This window comes from Notothenia coriiceps, unplaced genomic scaffold, assembly GCF_000735185.1.
Source record: "Notothenia coriiceps isolate Sejong01 unplaced genomic scaffold, NC01 NC01_scaffold00004385, whole genome shotgun sequence".
Classification (NCBI taxonomy): Eukaryota; Metazoa; Chordata; class Actinopteri; order Perciformes; family Nototheniidae; genus Notothenia; species Notothenia coriiceps.
The window spans coordinates 20,090-38,763 of record NW_011337086.1 but is presented as its reverse complement, the minus strand read 5'-3'; the positions used below and the strand labels follow the sequence as shown (position 1 = coordinate 38,763).

The 18,674-nt window shown below is 39.9% G+C and overlaps 1 protein-coding gene across 2 annotated transcripts; it reads right to left on the bottom strand.

Annotated features, from left to right (window-relative positions):
* Window positions 1–1,431: 1,431 nt before the first annotated feature.
* Window positions 1,432–8,693, bottom strand: amigo1 (adhesion molecule with Ig-like domain 1). Of its 2 annotated transcripts, none has more exons than XM_010767429.1 (2): window positions 8,135–8,693; window positions 1,432–7,027 (listed from the first exon to the last, which is right to left on the bottom strand). In XM_010767429.1, the coding sequence occupies exon 2, from the start codon at window positions 6,922–6,924 to the stop codon at window positions 5,374–5,376; it is 1,551 nt and encodes a 516-aa protein (XP_010765731.1). In that variant the 5' UTR covers window positions 6,925–7,027; window positions 8,135–8,693; the 3' UTR covers window positions 1,432–5,373. The 2 variants fall into 2 exon arrangements, with proteins under 2 accessions (XP_010765731.1, XP_010765730.1); XM_010767428.1 differs by having other exon boundaries at window positions 8,250–8,693.
* Between the last annotated feature and the right edge of the window lie 9,981 nt (window positions 8,694–18,674).

Here is an 18,674-nt window from a genome sequence, read left to right as displayed (position 1 = left end):
TTTTTTATACTCAAATTTTGGACTCTCTAAGTTTTATCGTATTTATTTAATGGCCTTTACGCCCAATTGGATCCATCGTTATTCTACGTTACTTAGCCTTGGTCCGTTTTGTTTGTTTTTATGTTATTCAATGTAACTAACAATAACCGATGACCATCAAATAACCAATACAGTGTGTGGCGACGTCTGAGAGACGGCCTAGCGCTCGTCTCTGTGTGCAAGTGTATTTTTGGTTTACTGTCCTATAGTATCCGCCCCCCTCTCGCATCTCCACACAGAGCCCCCCCACATATCAAATCCCAACTTAACCCCTGGCTATCGGCACATTAAAGGTGATAAACTGAATGTTGGTGAGTGTAGTTTACTCATGGTAACTATTTTACTGAAATTATGAAAATTGACGGGTGCATTTGAAAGTTTCTCTCTAATTATCCCAATTGCTCTTTTGATATTTAATTTTTTCTAACTTCAGATTGTGGCATCTGGGTATAGAAAATCCTTAAAAAAGTTGAACAGTTTTCTCCACATTGACACTTTTTAGCTTGAAAATCTTATAAAAGGGAAATAACTTTCTCATTTATGACGTTTTGGTGCAAAGGCAAGCATTACCACAGTTGTATATAGAGGCGTGTTTAATCATCTAATCACAACACTATAATAATAACTTGTTATGTAATGTGGTGCTACCTATTTATTTATATATACGGTATATGAAGCTTGTATATGAACTGCTGTAATGCTTGTGAAATACTTGTTCATATCCCAGATGAAAATTGTGTAGACTGAAAAATCTTTAATAACAGTCGGAGACGCAATGTGTCTTACCTTGAGTTGTGCTGTTGTGCCGCATCTGTCATACATTCAAGTTATTCCCATTCAACTATTTATATTACAATTTGAAAATTTATTTTTTTATTAGTATGTTTAATGCTTTTAAGTTAATCTACGTCAAATATAGTTGTATTGACAATTTAAATTGCATTACCAATTATATATACACTTGCATAAAACAAAGGCTAAAAGATATGTCTCTCAGCTCTTGTCTTGTAGTGCACTTCCTACTTTTACCACTAGATGGTGTTAGGCCATACATTTGGCTCCCCAGAAAAAACATGATGATGAAACTTTAGCCTTGTTTGCCAAATTAAAATAGCAAACATCGTTCAAAAACCTACTTGGTCTTTCATATTGTGGTCATGTGACAAGTAATTTAAGACAAACAATTTGTTCATGATAAACGGTGGTTACTTGCACGGAGTATATGCGCACTTCATTTATTTATCTAGCTATATCTAGCCACTCCACCTATGGCATAGTAATTTGGGCAAAATGTCACAGCTTTACCCTCAAACTTCACAAAGATTTAGAAGCAAAAAATTAAAGGAACATTTCTTGAAAAGCAATACAAATGGACTCCACAAAAAGTGTAGATCTTTTTATTAGGTCAAATGATCAGTATTCTTGATCTTTAATGCCTACTAGGTTGCACCTATCCTGCAGTCAGAGAAGCTCTTAAGCAAACCATGCAAAGCCGTTCCACTTTAGCTGCGAGACCTTTCCGATATTATGGCAGTGACCCACCAGCTCACCTTTGAAGCAGTGGTCAATAAACTCAATGCTTTTAATGCTGTTAAAAGCTCCATCCATTTCCTGTGGACTGTTGTAGTTGCACACTTTTAAGGCAGAACACGATTTACCCCCACAACCTAAAGAATGTTTCCGTAATTGCTACTACAGTCAGATGAACAGAGATAGATGTTTTACGTGCAGAGACCACTCCTTTCTCTAATTCTCTAATGTATGATAAGTGATCAAAAAGTGAACAGTTAATGTGCCATTACTGCAAAAAAGCAAAGGGCCTGTGAACTGTACAACTCTCAAGATGTTGTCCTATTCATGCTGCAAATGTGAAAACATGCATGCATCATATTACATTAGAACTGAACACAGAAACGGTCCTGAGAAGATTTATTCACCTTTTGTCTTCATATCCATTCAAAACCCATTGTGTTTGAAGATTGGTGTATTTTAATGGATTTCTTTATTTGCTTCTACATTGGTGGCTTTTATAAAAAATATGTTTTGCCTCTTCTTAAAGACAGAAAAGCTGTTGCTGTAATTGTTGGAAAGCACCCCGTTGAGAACTAACCCTACAGCTCTTTATATCACCTGACACAGCCACCAATCTAAAGCACTGCTTTCTCTTTGAATTCCTCATGGCTCTATGATGCTGACTGAAAATACCTGGCGGCTACACACTCACTGCCCATTCAGATGTATTAACAAATTCAAAACTGGCACTCCTCCTATAGTTTTTGATACATGTTCAATATATATTTTCTGTTTAACTATATTGTTAAGCAGAGTTAAGTGTAAAATACATCCTATGTCATTAAAAAAAAAAAAAACCCACCCGCTTTTAAAATAAACACTTATGATCCAGACTTGAATATTGAAACAATTAACAGCAGCACGGCGGCGGACGAAATGCAAAATGATCAACAACATCAGAATACAAGAATACAGTCAGTACACTGGTAGAACATAGCAGTACACAACTAATCAATACTGAACACAGAAAAGTGAGTCTTAATACATATATATATATATATATATATATAACTGTATATATACTGTATATATAGATATTTATAGGAAGGCAGATTAGCTTTGGAGAGAACAAAGTCACTCTATTCCTCTAAGACCTTACCAATAGCACTTAGTTTTTCTGTGTACACAAACGCGACTAGTACTCTGAGTGACATTGGCTACAACAGATTTAACTAGATTTGCCTTTTTTTTCTGGGCAAACATTTTTTTATGAAATGGTCTGCCAGTTCAATGTGGGCTATTCAACAGCCATCTCTGTATCATTTTAGATTATGTGACATTTAGTAGATCCTCATGCTGCCTTGAGTGGCCAGGGATTTAATTCCTAGATGTATTATATTGGCCCCATGATGAGAAAGAAGGGAACAGAACAATTGAATACAGAGGGCAATACTCCGGTGTTCGATCCTTAAAAGCGAGCAAGATTATTTGCCAATTTCAGTCAGCCCGCAGAAGGGCTAAATGTGGCTTCCTTTTAATGCGTCTGATGGTATATTTGATATTTTTCCACCTGGTGTGCGAGAGTGGCATGATTCACGCACCACCTCTCTGATAAGTGTGACTTCCTTTTCTCGCCCACTCACGGAAGATGCTGAGTTGCACACTGCAGCCGTGAATATAACATTAATTTTGCGTAAAAACCTATTACGCTCAAGACATTTTACCATTTGATAGCTATTTTGACATCTATTTGCAATATGTATGTGAATTTACATACCAATTTGTTATTATTTGTGCTGTGGTGTTAAAGTGGAAAACTAAAACGCACTGAGAAATGATTTCAAAAATTACTATTTCCATGTTCTAATATATTTAATAATATTTTCCAATCATACGACTCAGTGGTGGAGAACATGTTTAATGAAAGCTCCAGGCGTTTCCCTCATAACCAAATTAGAGACTACTTAAAGGGCATCCCATTCATTGACTGTTTGAATAATTGCTTTTGAACTTCAGCGAGGGCAGCCTTGTAATGACAGAGGTACACAAACAAAGCTAACACATTCTGAGCTGAATGGAGGCTGTCAGTGAACAGGGAGCCACCGAGAATGGCTTTGTGTTGCTGTGACTCATGATAACACACCTATCCCCTCCTGCTCACAGAGACAAAGACATGGGTAGCAGAGGGAAGCCGCATCACATCAAACGATGCAATTAGCTTTACGCCGGGCTAGCATTGTATTACGACACAAACGCCGCACAGTTTAATTAAATCCCACTTTCTTGTCGCCTGTTTAAAACCTAGTTATTGTAATATGCACAGCATATGAGGTGTCTTGCTTAGAAAATTCACTCTTCTACAGATGAATTTATTTTCTGAAGGATCATGTGCGTCCTGTTTTACAAGAGTTTGTTTCCAGTAGCTTCAAACTCATCTCTCTCGTGTAACATCTTCATTACTCAAAGTTTCCTGTAGGTTTTATTATTTGGCATCTTTACCTGTTAATACAACATACAGATTGTTCTACCTATCACAAGAAAAAAAACACTTGTAATCTTGCAGGTTTGCAAAATTGAATATTTAAATCTACTACATAATTTATAATATGAATACTCCCAGTGTTTTCCTAATTTATTTTTTAAGCAATGTACATTATAATATTCAGGATTTTGAGTAAGGTGCACATTTTACATTCAGAAGGAAAAAACAATTTAACCTAGAAGCATTTTAGCTTGGCATTTCACTTCCTGCCAGTGTAATGGAGAGAAAGAAAGGCTATAACTTGGCCAATAGATAAGGTCAAACTCTTAATTCTCTGCATCTAATGAGTGTCTGCTTTAGGCGTTTTTCATTATGTAAGGGTTTTTTTGTTAGGACAACTAGTTTCATATACACTTTTCTCATAAGCATTGATCCGCCTCAAGCTGTCTAACTAGTTTATACCATACCTCTATGTAAATGTACCCCTCCAAATTGCTTTCCCCTACATCGCTACACATAAGACTATACATCAAATCAAAATAAAGATCAGTCTGAAAAACTATATCTTAGTACATTGCAGGTATCAGCTATGAAGTACAGTGAAATTACCTTCTTAATTTAATGTATCTGCTACTGCTTTTTCTTTATACAAATGACTAAACTTCCAATTAATGCACGTTTTCTTTAACTACTCATACATATCAGTTAGAGACCTGTAATGTGGGTTTATGGCATGCAGTTCCTCTATAGATGACTCAAGATAGATGTATCACAGCCTGGTGGCCTTTCTGAGTCTCTTTCCCTGTGTTAATAGAAGAGTGGTATAAAGAGGTCTATGCTCTAATGTTTAGGTAAGATGCAATCTATTCTAGTCTTTGTAATAATAATCATTATGAGCCAGCCATGGGTTCACTGTATACTTCCAATCAAATGTCAACTTGTGCATCGAATCATATGTATTTTCCACACGCAGTTTAATGGATCACTTCCTGAGAGCTAATATTGACAATACATCATCTACATTTCACTCTCATAAGACTTCAGTAGTTTCCAATGTTCATGTACACTGCCATTCCTTCACAGTATGAATATTATAATAATAAGTGCTACAGATTAAAATGCTGGAAAAGTCCTGCTTCTTGTACTTGTTGACAAGACAGTTCTTTTTTTTAAACTCCCTTTAAAATCCTTATTTCCATGTGCCAGCAAATACAGATGAACAGCCTTCTTTTGTTTTCTCCGCCAAGGTCACAGTTACAGTTTATATGAACTAAAACATGGCTAATGTTGTACCATATACACCCAGTCGTGTGGCATCTATCGTCATTGCCGCTCACACCTCAGACCACCATGGGAGTGTCTGAGAAGACGGAACTGATGGACTCTGCTACTGACTTCTTCCTCTTGCCCTTCATAAGAGAACCAGCCTCTGCATCCATATCATCATCATCCTCATCCTCATCCCCATCCCCATTGGGGTTTAGCTTGCCGTTTTGGCCCTGCAAGTCCTTGGAGTCTATGAATGCCACGTGCCTGTTCAAATCGGCCTTCAGCGTTGGTTCCTCATGGGTCGGTGTCACACTGAGCATGGACGAGTGGATGCTGTCCTCACCCCGCGTCTTTCCTTTGTTGGGGCAACAGAAGCAGCGACACGGTGTCAGGTAAAGATAGATAAGCACCAGAACCACACTGGCCAGACAGCCCACTAAGGTTGTGTAAGCTGTGTTCAGGGAGTCCCCAATCCCTTCCATTGTAAAGTTGTGGACCTTCAGTACCACATAGATTGTTTCATTGAAGGCCTCGCTTGTCGCAAAGCAAGTGTACGTCCCAGAATCCTCGTTCCTCACTGAAGTAATCTGCAGCTTACCATCTTGAATGACTTTGGCGGTTTGGTTGCTTCCAGGCGTCACCACGACATTACCGGGCATTATCCAGGTCTTTACCATGTCCTTGTGTTTGGTGTCACAGCCAAGAATCAACCTCTGCTCCAGAAATGCCTCTTCATCTGCCTCCTTGAATGTGCTGCAGTTCATGTGATAACCGCTGAGTTCAAAAACACCCACTTTGGTTTTTTGAGGGCCAGGCAGGATACATGTGTATTCATCTTTAAAATCCACAGCAGAGTTGAGCTTTCGAATATACCAATGGGCGAGGAGTGTGTAGAGATCACAGTGACACAGCAGAGGGTTATTGTGAAAGTAGAGGCCATTTTTAATCCAGGCAGGCAGTTCCTGGAGTTCATCAACGACTAGCATCTTGATTTTGTTTGAGGACACATCCAGCAGACTAAGGTTCTCTAGACGGGACTTTTCCTTGACCAGCTCCGCGGGAAAGCGGGAGATTTGGTTTTGACTAAGGTAGAGCTTCTGAAGTTTGACCACGGTGATAAAGGCTGCGCGGTTAATCTGGGAAATTTGGTTATTATACAGCAAGAGGACCTCCAGGTTGACCAAAGGTTCAAAGATGAACTCGTCCAGCAATTCCAAGTTGTTTGAGGACAGGTCCAAGTAACGTAGGTGCTTCACATTTAGGAACGCCTCTGAAGACAGGAAGTTGAGACCATTATGGCTGAGTAGGAGGTTATGGAGCTTCGGGAGCTTGGCCGGGGTCCAGTCAGCTCGCAGCCTTTCTATCTCATTGTAGCTGATATCCAGCACAGCAGTGTAAAGTGGTATACCTCTCGGGACGTAGGTCAGATTCATCTTGGAGCAGCTCACTATGTTTGAGGCGCAGATGCATGTCTTGTGGCAGTTTAGGATCGATGCCGTCGCCCCTGGAAGCCAGAGGAGAGCCATGCAAAGGGTCAAGGAGAGGACCCATCTTGGACGCTTTCTCCAATGAGGTAATGTTTCCAACAGGAAGTCACCTGTTCTGGTGGAAGGCTGCAACATGCTAGCAGTTGATCTAAATCCCAGAGAGGTTTACTAGGATCCCAATCTCAGAGAACAACAGGGAGGAGCAGTTGGACGATTCCCAGGCATTGCTGACTGAAGGCTGAAAAAAGCAAAAACAAAAGCCGATATTATTAATAGACGGGAGTGCATATTGTGCTTTGTATAAGAATATTATTATAACCTAAACACGTATGAACATTTATGCAGCCATGGGAAAAATATTCAAATTCCAACACTACCACAATGGTATAGTGAGATACAATCTGAGATACAAATGAATGAAAATGTGAACCTGCTTTCACTCCCACAATGACAAGTCTTTTAATACAGAGACACACACTAAATAAGTGATGCTGTTGCTGATGTTTCAAAAGCTTTAAACTGTTTGTCATGTCTGATAATGATAGGTAAAAAACATGTCACTTTCAATTATGATCCCATTAGTCATCCATATGCAACATTCCAATAAACACACCTTGCATGGTCATAAACAAACACAAAGAAGCATTTATTTATTTAATTGATTCAGTAATTAGATTAATTGAGAAGAATAGTTCCTTTCAACCAGTATTTCAATGTAGTGGCAATCAATACAATTGCTTTATAAAGCTGTGGAGTAGTTACAACCATAGCATTTCTTTTTTTAAATGTTCTGTTGTTTTGCAAGTAAAAGTTTAAATCACAAGAAAGTAGTGTGCAGCCTGGAATCATGGCACAGCATCCACTGAGTGAATTAGCTACATCTCAAATGTCCTCCAAGAGTAAAATATTAAAGTAAAGTAGGCCTTTGCATTGTGCATACTGCACAGTACTTAAGTACATGTCTTAAGTTACTTCTCACATCTGTGTTCCTTTTGGAAACGCATTATGACATGTAAGGATCCACTCTCTCGAGCCTACTCAAGCATATTGTATACAATGCAAACTCCCTCCTGCTGCTTCCGCTATAACAAATGTGCCAGCACACTACTCAGCTAAACCATGTGCATTCACACTCTGGAAAGATCATGCAATGATTTTCTTCCTCTTCTTATTTTTATCTTTCTCTCCCCCCCCCCACACACTCTCACTCTCTTTCTCTCTTATTTCTCAGATAGAACAAGACAATTCCACACTAAAACGCAGAAATCAAATAATAAAACACATACAAATGTGAAATCATGCAAATATAAGCCTACGTTATGTAATTTTTCGGAAATGCCCTTACCAATTTGAGGAAGAGCTGTGCAAACGTTGCATTGCACCATTCTGCTCGAAAACAAACGCGCACAACATGGAAACGTGAGCCGAGAGATGGAGAAAGAGACCGAGCAGACACCTACCTTCAACCTATGATGGAGCGATGTTATATTTGATGAAAACGGCTCCTCGCCTGTTTACAATGGTGCTCCAGACAAAAAGTCCCAGTCTGAATGAGTCCGTGTGTCTGCTGTTGAGGACAACAGCGGATGTGGGGAGGAGGGGAGAGCACTAGAGATCTCCTCGGCAAAATAATCCTGGTCCACGCGGCATCAATGTACCCTGTGCATAATTGGGGGGGAAACGATGACGTAAAGAGAAGACGTTCTTAACTGCTGACAATAACCGATGAGCGTGTGTTAATCAGCTGGACGTATTGCTCTGTAAACACATGAACGCACACCCGAGTTGGCGCCTTTCGGGCAGGTTCGGCTCCTGTCGGCTCTCATCAGCAGCCATGGAGATAATGAGCAATCTGCGGCTCACCAGCTTCCTGTGGCTCCTCGCAGGCCTGCTGCTGCAGTAGTGATCGACGTGTTTTCGACAGAGGTGGTGCTCTCAAACCCAGAAGGCATTGTTTACCCAAGGTGGCCGCAAAGAAGATGCGCAGCCAAGACGCAAAAATAGTAAAACCCAGAGAGAGCTGAAATGAAGTCCAACGGGATTAGAAGAAAGCTATGCTGTACTGCTGTTGGAAACAGTTACTGATGGTTTTACATCTTCATCAATATCACACTCATTCTAGTATGATCAATAAGGAGATCTGTATGTAATTGACTCAATATTCAATATCTTCTTTGTGACCCTTTGATCTTTCCCCTCATTATAATGTCTTGTTGACCTTTTGGTCCAATTTAGAGACATCACATTGCAGTGTCATTGTCAACCAAAAGTGATACAGCGATAACACTTTTTGTGATGTTTACTTTTTGGCTAGCTGAAACAAACACCCAGGTGGCTGGATGTTCTTGTATGTCTTATCTAAATTAGACATATAGGTCACCAACATGCAGCTGAATGTGGCCCTACTGAGCACTTGGCAATTCCCCATGCAGTCCATCTTCACTCTACCATTTGATAGCTGAATAGTTTAGCAATCACAGTCATGTTTTGACTACTGCCACTATTTTTATTTTGTCACCATACAGGTACCCATTCATAAACTGAACAATCTGTGGTTGATTAATTCTTCTAGGGCTTTGAATTAGTAATACTCTGTATTGGTTGTCAGTTCGTGAATGGTTATTCAGCAGCATTGAAGTCTTTGTGTTTTTGGCCTTGTTGGTGAAACATACAAAACAAGCAGCACATCTGATTCCAGTCTTTGAGGGCTTTAACATGTGATGATATACATTACTCCTCAAATTAGGGCATTTCTGTGGGTGTTCAGCTGTTGATTAGCCTGGTAAAAAAACTGGTTTAACTGTTTACATCAGAACATTACTTGATGGCTAAGCTTTGTCTTTTCAGCCTTTTCATGTCTCCTAATTGTGCCCATTTAATTGTTACTCAATGTGCAGACTCTGTATATGTATTTGATTAAGTCTGTTTATGAGCGGTGACTGAGCGGGGAAAACCTTGTCATTTTTTACTCAAGTGTATCCGCCTACATGCCTTTTGGGATTTTTTTTCTCGGGTTTTCCTGAATTCATAGATATGCTGCAGCTAGCCTGGCAAGCTTTAAGAGCCTGAGTATGTGCCAATAAGCTGCTACACCAATGTGGCCGCCTACTCAAAATGCCACCAGAAATCATTTTATAAATGAATATTAGCATGGGGAACAGAATATTTTAATGTCATATGAAATATATTCACTTCAGAACGCTGCTGCCAGAGTCCTGACCAAAACAAAAAGAGTAGAACACATCACCCCAGTACTCAGGTCTCTGCACTGGCTACCAGTAGCTTATATCATCGATTTTAAAATGATATTGTTAACTTATAAAGCATTAAATGGTTATGTCCCAATATATGTCTGACATGTTGCCGTGTTACGAGCCCCCCAGAGCTCTGAGATCATCGGGGGCGGGCTTACTCATTGTTCCCCGGCTCAGAAGCAAACACGCCGAAGCTGCTTTTAGTTTTATGCTCCCCACAAATGGAACAAACTTAGCACTTACCGTATTTACAATGTCGTTTTTAAACTCTTTTGTATCTCATTAATGCATTGTTTTTATGAATCTGTTATTCCATTATGTTTATTTATTGTATTCCTCTCTGTTGTCTTCTTATTAAGTGTTAATGATCATGTAAAGCACTTTGGTAATACATTGTTTTTATTAATCTGTTATTCCATTATGTTTATTTATTGTGTTTCTCTCTGTTCTACTATCATATGTTAATGATCTTGTAAAGCACTTTGAATTGCCTCTGCTTCTGAAATGTGCTATATAAATAAACGTACCTTTCCTTACCTTCTAAATATCAGGATGACAGACCAGGTGGTCAGCACTATCGGTCAGCCTTGAAGTCCATTCACTCTGTCATTTTCATCTGCGACAATCATTTTGCTTTGACTAAGGGCGGAGTCAGCAGTAGAGGAAAGCAGACTACATAATATCAACTGACCTCTTTTCCTTGCTGTGCTTTTAATACGACTTGCATTTCAGCTGTTTTGCAGACATTGTTATCAGGATTTCTGCAAGATTGGATCCCTGCCCTTGTGAGGCAGACGAGCATGGCAGGGTAGATGTGATTTCAGAAACTCTGTTGGAGCTGGACTTGCCTTGAAAAGCTGTGCTTTGGCAGGTAATACAAACATATTTGAAGCAGACTGAAATTCAGGCAGACATCCCTCATGCTTTGTTTTTTAAGAAAATGTATTGCCAAATAAATTCTCCAAGCACACCATAAATTATTGGAAACAGATTTAACTTATCTCCCTGCAAAGCAAAGTGTTTATGTTGACACATAAAGAGTGACACGAATGGACTGATGTAATAATATTTCTCATAAATGCAGTGTTTCCTTTAATTACTTCCTAAAGACATCTCATTCCTGCTAGAAAATCTTGTAATACAGGTATAAACCAGTGTGCCCGAACACAGAGAAACCTCTGTGTGACCAGAGCACTGTAGCGCTGACTCTCATGAGATGGTGCTGAAAGTGATTAATGTTCGACTCCACTTCCTGCTGTGATAGGGATAGTGTTGCCTGGCAACTGCTTGCGGCCTTTCGTTGACTGTTTTGGCATGGTGGCAAATCTGAGGTGGCCTTGCCTTCTCGTGTTTATCTCTGTGCACCTGCTCAGATGGGATTTCTAGCACAGATCGATTGCAGGATGTGGGTAAGAAAAAAACCTGCACTTTCTCTCCATGAACCCAGGGACACACATCTGCTCCTACAGTAGATTTACTTTCCTACTTCATAATTTATCAGCATATGTTTAACATGGGACCGAACCTCTTTCTTTATCTGCAAAGCTGTCAGTCAGCGCAGGCAGAAATCCCTGACTCCAAATCTTATAAATCATTAAGTAGTGGTAGTGTTGTTGAGTGATTATGGCTCTTGTAACGGCTCAGCCATTTCTTTGTCTAAGATGGCCCGATCACAAATGGTAACGCATGGAGAGACTCTTTCTGAAAGCTAGTTACCTCATTAAACGACTGTGAGGATTATCAGCAAGATCTCACGGTCACAGCGATGTAAATGATGTTTACATACAGCAGGCCCTGAGCTCCACCTGCCTCTCTGCTGACATAGTAAACACACACACTTGTCCCTGAGCTGACTGGTTTACACAAAAATAGTCCACACAACTGGATGCAACCAGACTCCATGCTGGCTGAGTTAGACCAGCTGCCATGTCCACAACATGGCACAAAATACCAATGTTGTGATAACACTTATTGTCATATTATTGTTTATACACATGCAATAACAACAACATTTGCATATCATCCCTTCACAGGGTAGTATGGTAAACATGTTTGCTAACTTTTGCATCTTAGATACAAAGCAACACTATCACTCATTTGGAGTTGAGTTTCTGACCACCTGGCACATAATTTCAATATTCACTTCACTCTTCTCATTAGCTCTGTTTTTGCTCCCTACCCATTTCTGTGCTGCAACTGAAAGCAATGTTCCGTGAGAGAATAATATGAATATTCACTGGAAGCAAACAAATTGTAGGCCTTAGACACTACTGGTACCCTGCTGTGGGAATACATGCAAATACTAAGGTAGCCTGCTTCTTTGCAAAAATGATGTGAAAAACCATCAACGATGTGACTTTGTTTATCCAATGGATGTAAGGGACAAAACAAAAGATGGATCTTGGGAACAATGATCTTCCATAGACATGTATACACGGCAAGCAAACACTAAACCCCAACCAACTTTCCAGGCAAATCCTCCCCTTCATTTTTTTTTCAGTGATTCGTCAACAAGATTATTAAAAGACCTTTGGCACAATTTTCATGAAATGGGGAGAAGCCTGCGAGCTAGTTCAGGCAGTCAACTCGAGAACCTATACATTTACACGTGACGCGCCTCGTCCCTCTTACAACCAACCAAACACATTCTCCTATGCTCTATTTAAGCTCTATTGAAGCTGCCAGGTCTTGCTGCCTCTGCCTCGCTATGCTGCTGCTGCTGCTGCTGCTGCTGCTGCTGCTGCTGCTGCTGCTGCTTCCACGTTGCTGCTGCTCGCCTGCCCCACCACCCCAGCTTCCACTCCAGCATCCACCTGTATGCTAGGGGGCATAGTTATTTAATCATCACTCAATGTTCGATGTAAATCTGTGGAGTGATGATGCCCGAGGCTAGATGCCAATCTCTTACTATATGCTGCTTCTAATGAACNGTAAAAGGGTGAAGCATGGGCCAAGGAACTGTCAATAACATTTTGGAACCAACCTAAATAACCAGCTAAATACACACATTATTTTCACCTCGGGGGAATTCAAGTCCATCTTAAAGGACAGAAAACAAGAAACATTGGTAGATGTGAGTGTTCGTATATCCCAAAATTGAAGTCGTTTTACATTTTGAAAGTTTTTAATGATTTTTAATAGTTTATTTTATTTTGCATATTGACTGGCTAATGTGCCATTTTATTTGTGTTTTACAGCTGTATTTGTCTACCTGTATTGTCTGTGTTTTATCTGTTGTAACTTTGTTCATGCTGCCCTTCTTGGCCAGGTCGCTCTTGGAAAAGAGATTTTAATCTCAATGAGTCTTTACCTGGTTAAATAAAAGATATATATATATATTATGGCCTTGGTGGAGGTCAGTGCCTTTCTTGTTTGATATTAGTAATTATATGCAAACTAAGCTTTTCCCCTGATTTGTCAGTAACGTGTCACCTAAGCCCTGTGGAGCAACTTACTTGCATCCTAAAGTTCAGTGGGTCATAACTGTACATTTCTATTAACAACTAGTTTACATGTATGTTGATGAAATGAAGATTAATGTCACGTTAATTTATTCCATATTAGTTCACTTCTCTCTTGATGGTTATACCTGGCTAGTGTAATTCTTTATTGCAGGAGACACAAGAACAGCATGCACCAAAGACAAAGTAAATAATGTATAATAGTTATAAATAAACCAGTGGAACGGTTGTGTGTCTGACGCAGGAAGCTGTGCTTAGGGAGGCGTTTAGATCATCAGAGCTCAGTATCACTTCCCTGTGGCTTGTAAACAGACCCCAGACATGTGGATGCAGGAATAGCCTTGAGAAACAAAAGCAATAACAAAAAGTTCAAATGTAACCGTAATCTTTGTTTAGCCTATGTCTGGACTGGTCTTGGTTTCCATGGCAACACTTTCGGTTTTCATCAGATGAGCAGGGATGAAACAAGGTCACTCAACAATCATATCTCAGAGAAAAAGCCCAATAAAGCAGAGCCGTTTGTAATCTTGGTCTTCTCCCATTGCTTAGCAACAGGCCGAACATCAGCCATGTAGACGTTAGACCCCTACTCCAAATCTGAAGAAAGGGCTGCAGGTGTCAGCCTACACTGAGCATTAACAATGGCTGCAATCACGAGGCAGGGCTCACACTGTTTTCACTCGCTAATTAAAGCTTTGCAGTTATAACTGAGCATAATTACCTCTGTCAGGTGAAACTGTCAAGCCAAGGACCAATTACATATATATTTAAAGCTTAGGAAATATTAAATCTTCAATCAAGTGAATTGTAGAGACAGAAAAAACAGATATAATTTATGTATGTTGACATTCTGATTAGAGAGAGAATTCGAAAGATATTGGCGGACGAGGCATTTCCCAGTCTGTAGGCTATACCTCTAATACCTGTTAATCCCTTCCTCAGGGCAGAGATAGAAGAGTTGATGCATGCTATCTGTTCCCAAAGGAAACGGATGATTCTCTACTAATTAACTATGGGGGAAAACAACGTTGATCCCCTGTCTTTGCGATAAGTGCCCCTGAACTCGGCCAATAAGATGAGGCCCCCTGGAGAAACCAGGAGAAGACTCTAAATAGTCTTTGACTCCCTGCCTATTTGTTTCATGATCAGGAATTTCAGAAAAAATGCCGATCGAATCATGGAGGAACGTGCTGCCGGTTTTCACACACACTTAATCCTGAATGCAGCACTCAGCTCTAAAGAGTTTTCTCCACTTGCTTGAGTTTTTCACTCAGCGTCTCTTATAACAAGCCACTTAGACGCGTCTCTTATAACTCTGCTCTTGAGCCATTTTAAGATGGTGTCAGAAAGGTGCAGCAGCAGTCACCGCAGCTCATTACCTGGCAGAGAGGTCTTCCTATCTCTCGCAAAGGATTAAGACAACACACGACCTTCATGTTGTCTTTGCTCAGAGCCATCAAGAGATCAGCTTAAAATGCTGTTCTGCTGGTCTTGTCATTTCTCATTGCCTGTGGCCAATGGTGATACATCAAGCCTGGGCCAAGAGGTCTTCTCTACAGTCTCCAGTCAAACGGCAATGATTGTGCTCCAGGGGAGGCAGAAAATTGCATCTGCGTTTTGGAGTAGAGTGCTGAGAGAAAAGCATGCAAGGAAGTAACAGGGTGCAGTAATCTCTTTAAAACAGGAGATGGTGGTGCTATGTGTAGATTCAAATGGTTAGACAAGAAGCTAAGTGATTAACAACAGTAACATCAATGCAGTTTTAAATGATGAAAGCATAATGGAAAAACACTTGTTTGCAGATATTTTTTTCCAAAAACTATCTGAGCTAAATATGCAAACATTACATTATGATGGGTAGAGTGCCGCATGATACACGAATAGAGTTTAATTAAGAGGCTGAGAGGCTTTACCTCTAAAGTCATAGGAGATTAACAAGCCTGAAAACACAAATCTGCTGCACTTTGCATGACATGCTGATAAAATGTTCCCCAAACAAAGGCAGTGGCAGGGCAGAGGGAAGCGTTAGAGGCCTTGATGGAGCACGAGAGGACACACAGGGCTGAAAGGAGAGATGGTTGATGGGAGGAGGGATGTTGGCAGAGCGAAAAAGAGTTGTACCGAATGTCCTTTGGCTTTTTTTAAACGGGTGTCCTGTTGCATCATTAGACCCAGCAGAGGTGTTTACTGTGTGCCTTTATTCATTGGGCTGTAAATAAAAAAGCACACTGAGCAGGTTCCTTGACAGCAGAGGTCAAGCACAGCCGGCCAATCAATTCTCTATTTTTGTTTTTGAGAATATCAGACGACTCGATGTGTGTTTGTAAATGTAATTGAGTGTACTTCTCATCAATTAGTGAACACGTCGTGGCTCTATGCTGCTACTAAATGTAGTCATCACCCTCAAAGCGCTCAGGCACGCACCTTCTCGGTTCTCATCATTAGCTTGTTGACTATTTTCTGCGATGAGCTTGACCTCCTCTTATTCCCCCTGAACTCTGGCATTCACAGCGCCGGCTAAAACAAAACCAGACACACACTCCTCTCGCATGAATCCACTTCAGTGACTCCATTAGGAGTGAAACGACTTTATAATCAGATTTGAAACTTTCAACAACCTCTCATTCATGGCTCTATCCTGCCAGCGTTGTTTGATTAATCCCATGATGCAGTAGTGGGAAGTCAGCCCAAAAAAGCCAATTCAGCAGCAAGCGCTCCAGACAGTCAGACCCTGTTAAGCTGCAGATGGCCTTTGCAGTTGTTATATAATGGGTACTGATGCTGAGGGCCCTTTACGATGAGGAAGTTACTGTACCTTAGTGAGGAAGGATGTATCCATTATTCAGGTGCAGGTTCGCCCTCGGTTGCTATCCCATGGGTCCAACTTCCAGTAAGACTGCACACTCAGCTGTGACAAGTATTGGGGCGAAATGACTCACTGTCTCATACAATACACCAATCTGAAATGTATTTGAGTATAGTTGATTCTCATCTGCCGATTTCTGTAGGTTTTTTATAGTTTTTTAAAAAGCTGGATACACAATTCCTGCATCCATTGAGAGTATGTTTTCTTGTTGTGATTCTTAGAGACTTCAATAAAGCCTTATATTATATATGCATTTTCCCCCCATTGCACTGCGCTGCCAAGTAACTAATGTAAGTACTTACTCAATTACTGTTCCTATGTACACCCTACTACTAAAATGCATGTACATTAGGAGGAAACCATTATACACAATCTTTTTTTGACAGCTGGACTTACCCACATACCTTCCAGATGAGTAATGCAAAAACAAACCCTTTGATCGGTATGTAGTTGACATCTAGTAGCTCCATCTCATACATCTGCAACATTGTATTTCTGTTTTTAGGTTTAGGCGTTGCTACATGTAGTTATACAGTAATGATGAGTCAATAACACATTAATTGACTTAATTCTGCATCAACGTAGATTTTTGCCACTTGGGGGCAACAGAAACAAGCTGACAACACATATTATCCTTACCTTTTAAGTTGATATGCAAAACGTGCTAGTACACGTTAGCTTTTGACACATTCAGGAGCTATGGGCCAACCTTATTACTCATTTTGAGTTGTGATGAATGTCCAACATTTCCTTCTCCTTTTAGCTCAGTTTTAATCTCCACAAATCTAGTTTTATTTTGATTTTAAACTTCTAAATGCTCGCCTGGTTTTAGTCACTAACTGTGTCTGTCGGCCATTTAGTGCCCAGCAGGTTTTGTAAAGGAGGGTTTGTGAACTTCTTGTAGAAAACCCTGTCTTGAAAACACAGACACTACCGAGTGGGTTGAGAATGTTTGCCACTACGAGTCACACCTTTCTAATCACATAGATATTTGATCCGTTATAGATTGCTTGTATGTTATTTTGACACCATGGTATTTCAAATTTTACCTGCTCTTTTTCTTCCAATATTTTTTACTTTCCTATTTCATGGTATTTCGTTTGTTTTGGCTTTCAGAAGCATCAGATGACTGATTCGAAAATCTACAACTGCGTCACACTTGGTGTCATAACAATAGCTATCTATTGTCCAGGGGCGCCAATATCAAGAGAAACATCCCATTGCTCTGGGGATCAAAAAGTGATCATGCCCTCTTGTAAATTAAACAGATTATTTTGTTTCTGTCAGTCTGCAATAATCTTTATCTTTAAAAACAGTCCTGTAGCGAGCTTTAAGGGATTTAAGAGGCTATACTTCTCTTGCCTCTATTAATCACAGCCCTCAGCTCTCGGCAGCGGGCATTTTCTGGGAAACGGGGTTAAATGCAGGGTCATTATTACAATTCCATCCTGTTTGTGCTGTCATTACCGCAGAGCACGGTCCTCAGTAAATAGCACAACAAAAGCTCCTTCTCTTCCATAAACACACAGTAAAATCAATGTGATGTGAAGATACAGTATGCTGCCCTTCGGCGCTTCACTGTCTCTGTAACCTAGTTAATGGATGTACATTTCTGAGTTTAGTTTTACATCTGATTTGGCTGTAAAACATAAAAACAGATTTCTTAATTTGCTTCGATTATCAGAGACAGAAATTGCTAGGTTTAAAATATTATTTGTTTGTGTTGCATTCCTTCTCTTTAACAAACATGCAAATTAAAACAACCAAAATGTTCATTTTCCAGTCACTGCTATCATTATTTTGTAATTTATGCTAAGGCATACTTGAAGGGCCTTGGCTTTAACCTATTTTTTAAAGCATCAATCCAATAAGAAGGAACCATATATATCAATAAACTTATAATGATACAAAAATTATTACAGCATTAAAACAAATATATTCAAGCATTAATGATTGATCACATATAACAACACACTATGAGTCAAAGCCACAACATTTGACAGCAATGGATAATGTCATTGATCATGAGCAATAAAAGACAAAGGGCCAGAAGGAAACAGATGTGATTACACAGTGGACATTTTTCACTTGTTCCACGTCAATTTGACCTGCAGCCAATTGTTGCATGAAGATTACTGTCATCAAGCGTAGAGAGAAAAAAGTGATTGTATTTTATTGTCTTTCATTGATTCAGAGGATTGGATTTTTTTCTGATTGAACATACTGCAAACAGGCACATTTCTTGAGGAAGAGATAAGTTGAGGAAAAGATTTACACTGTTGGCCCTCTCATGTCTGTCCATAA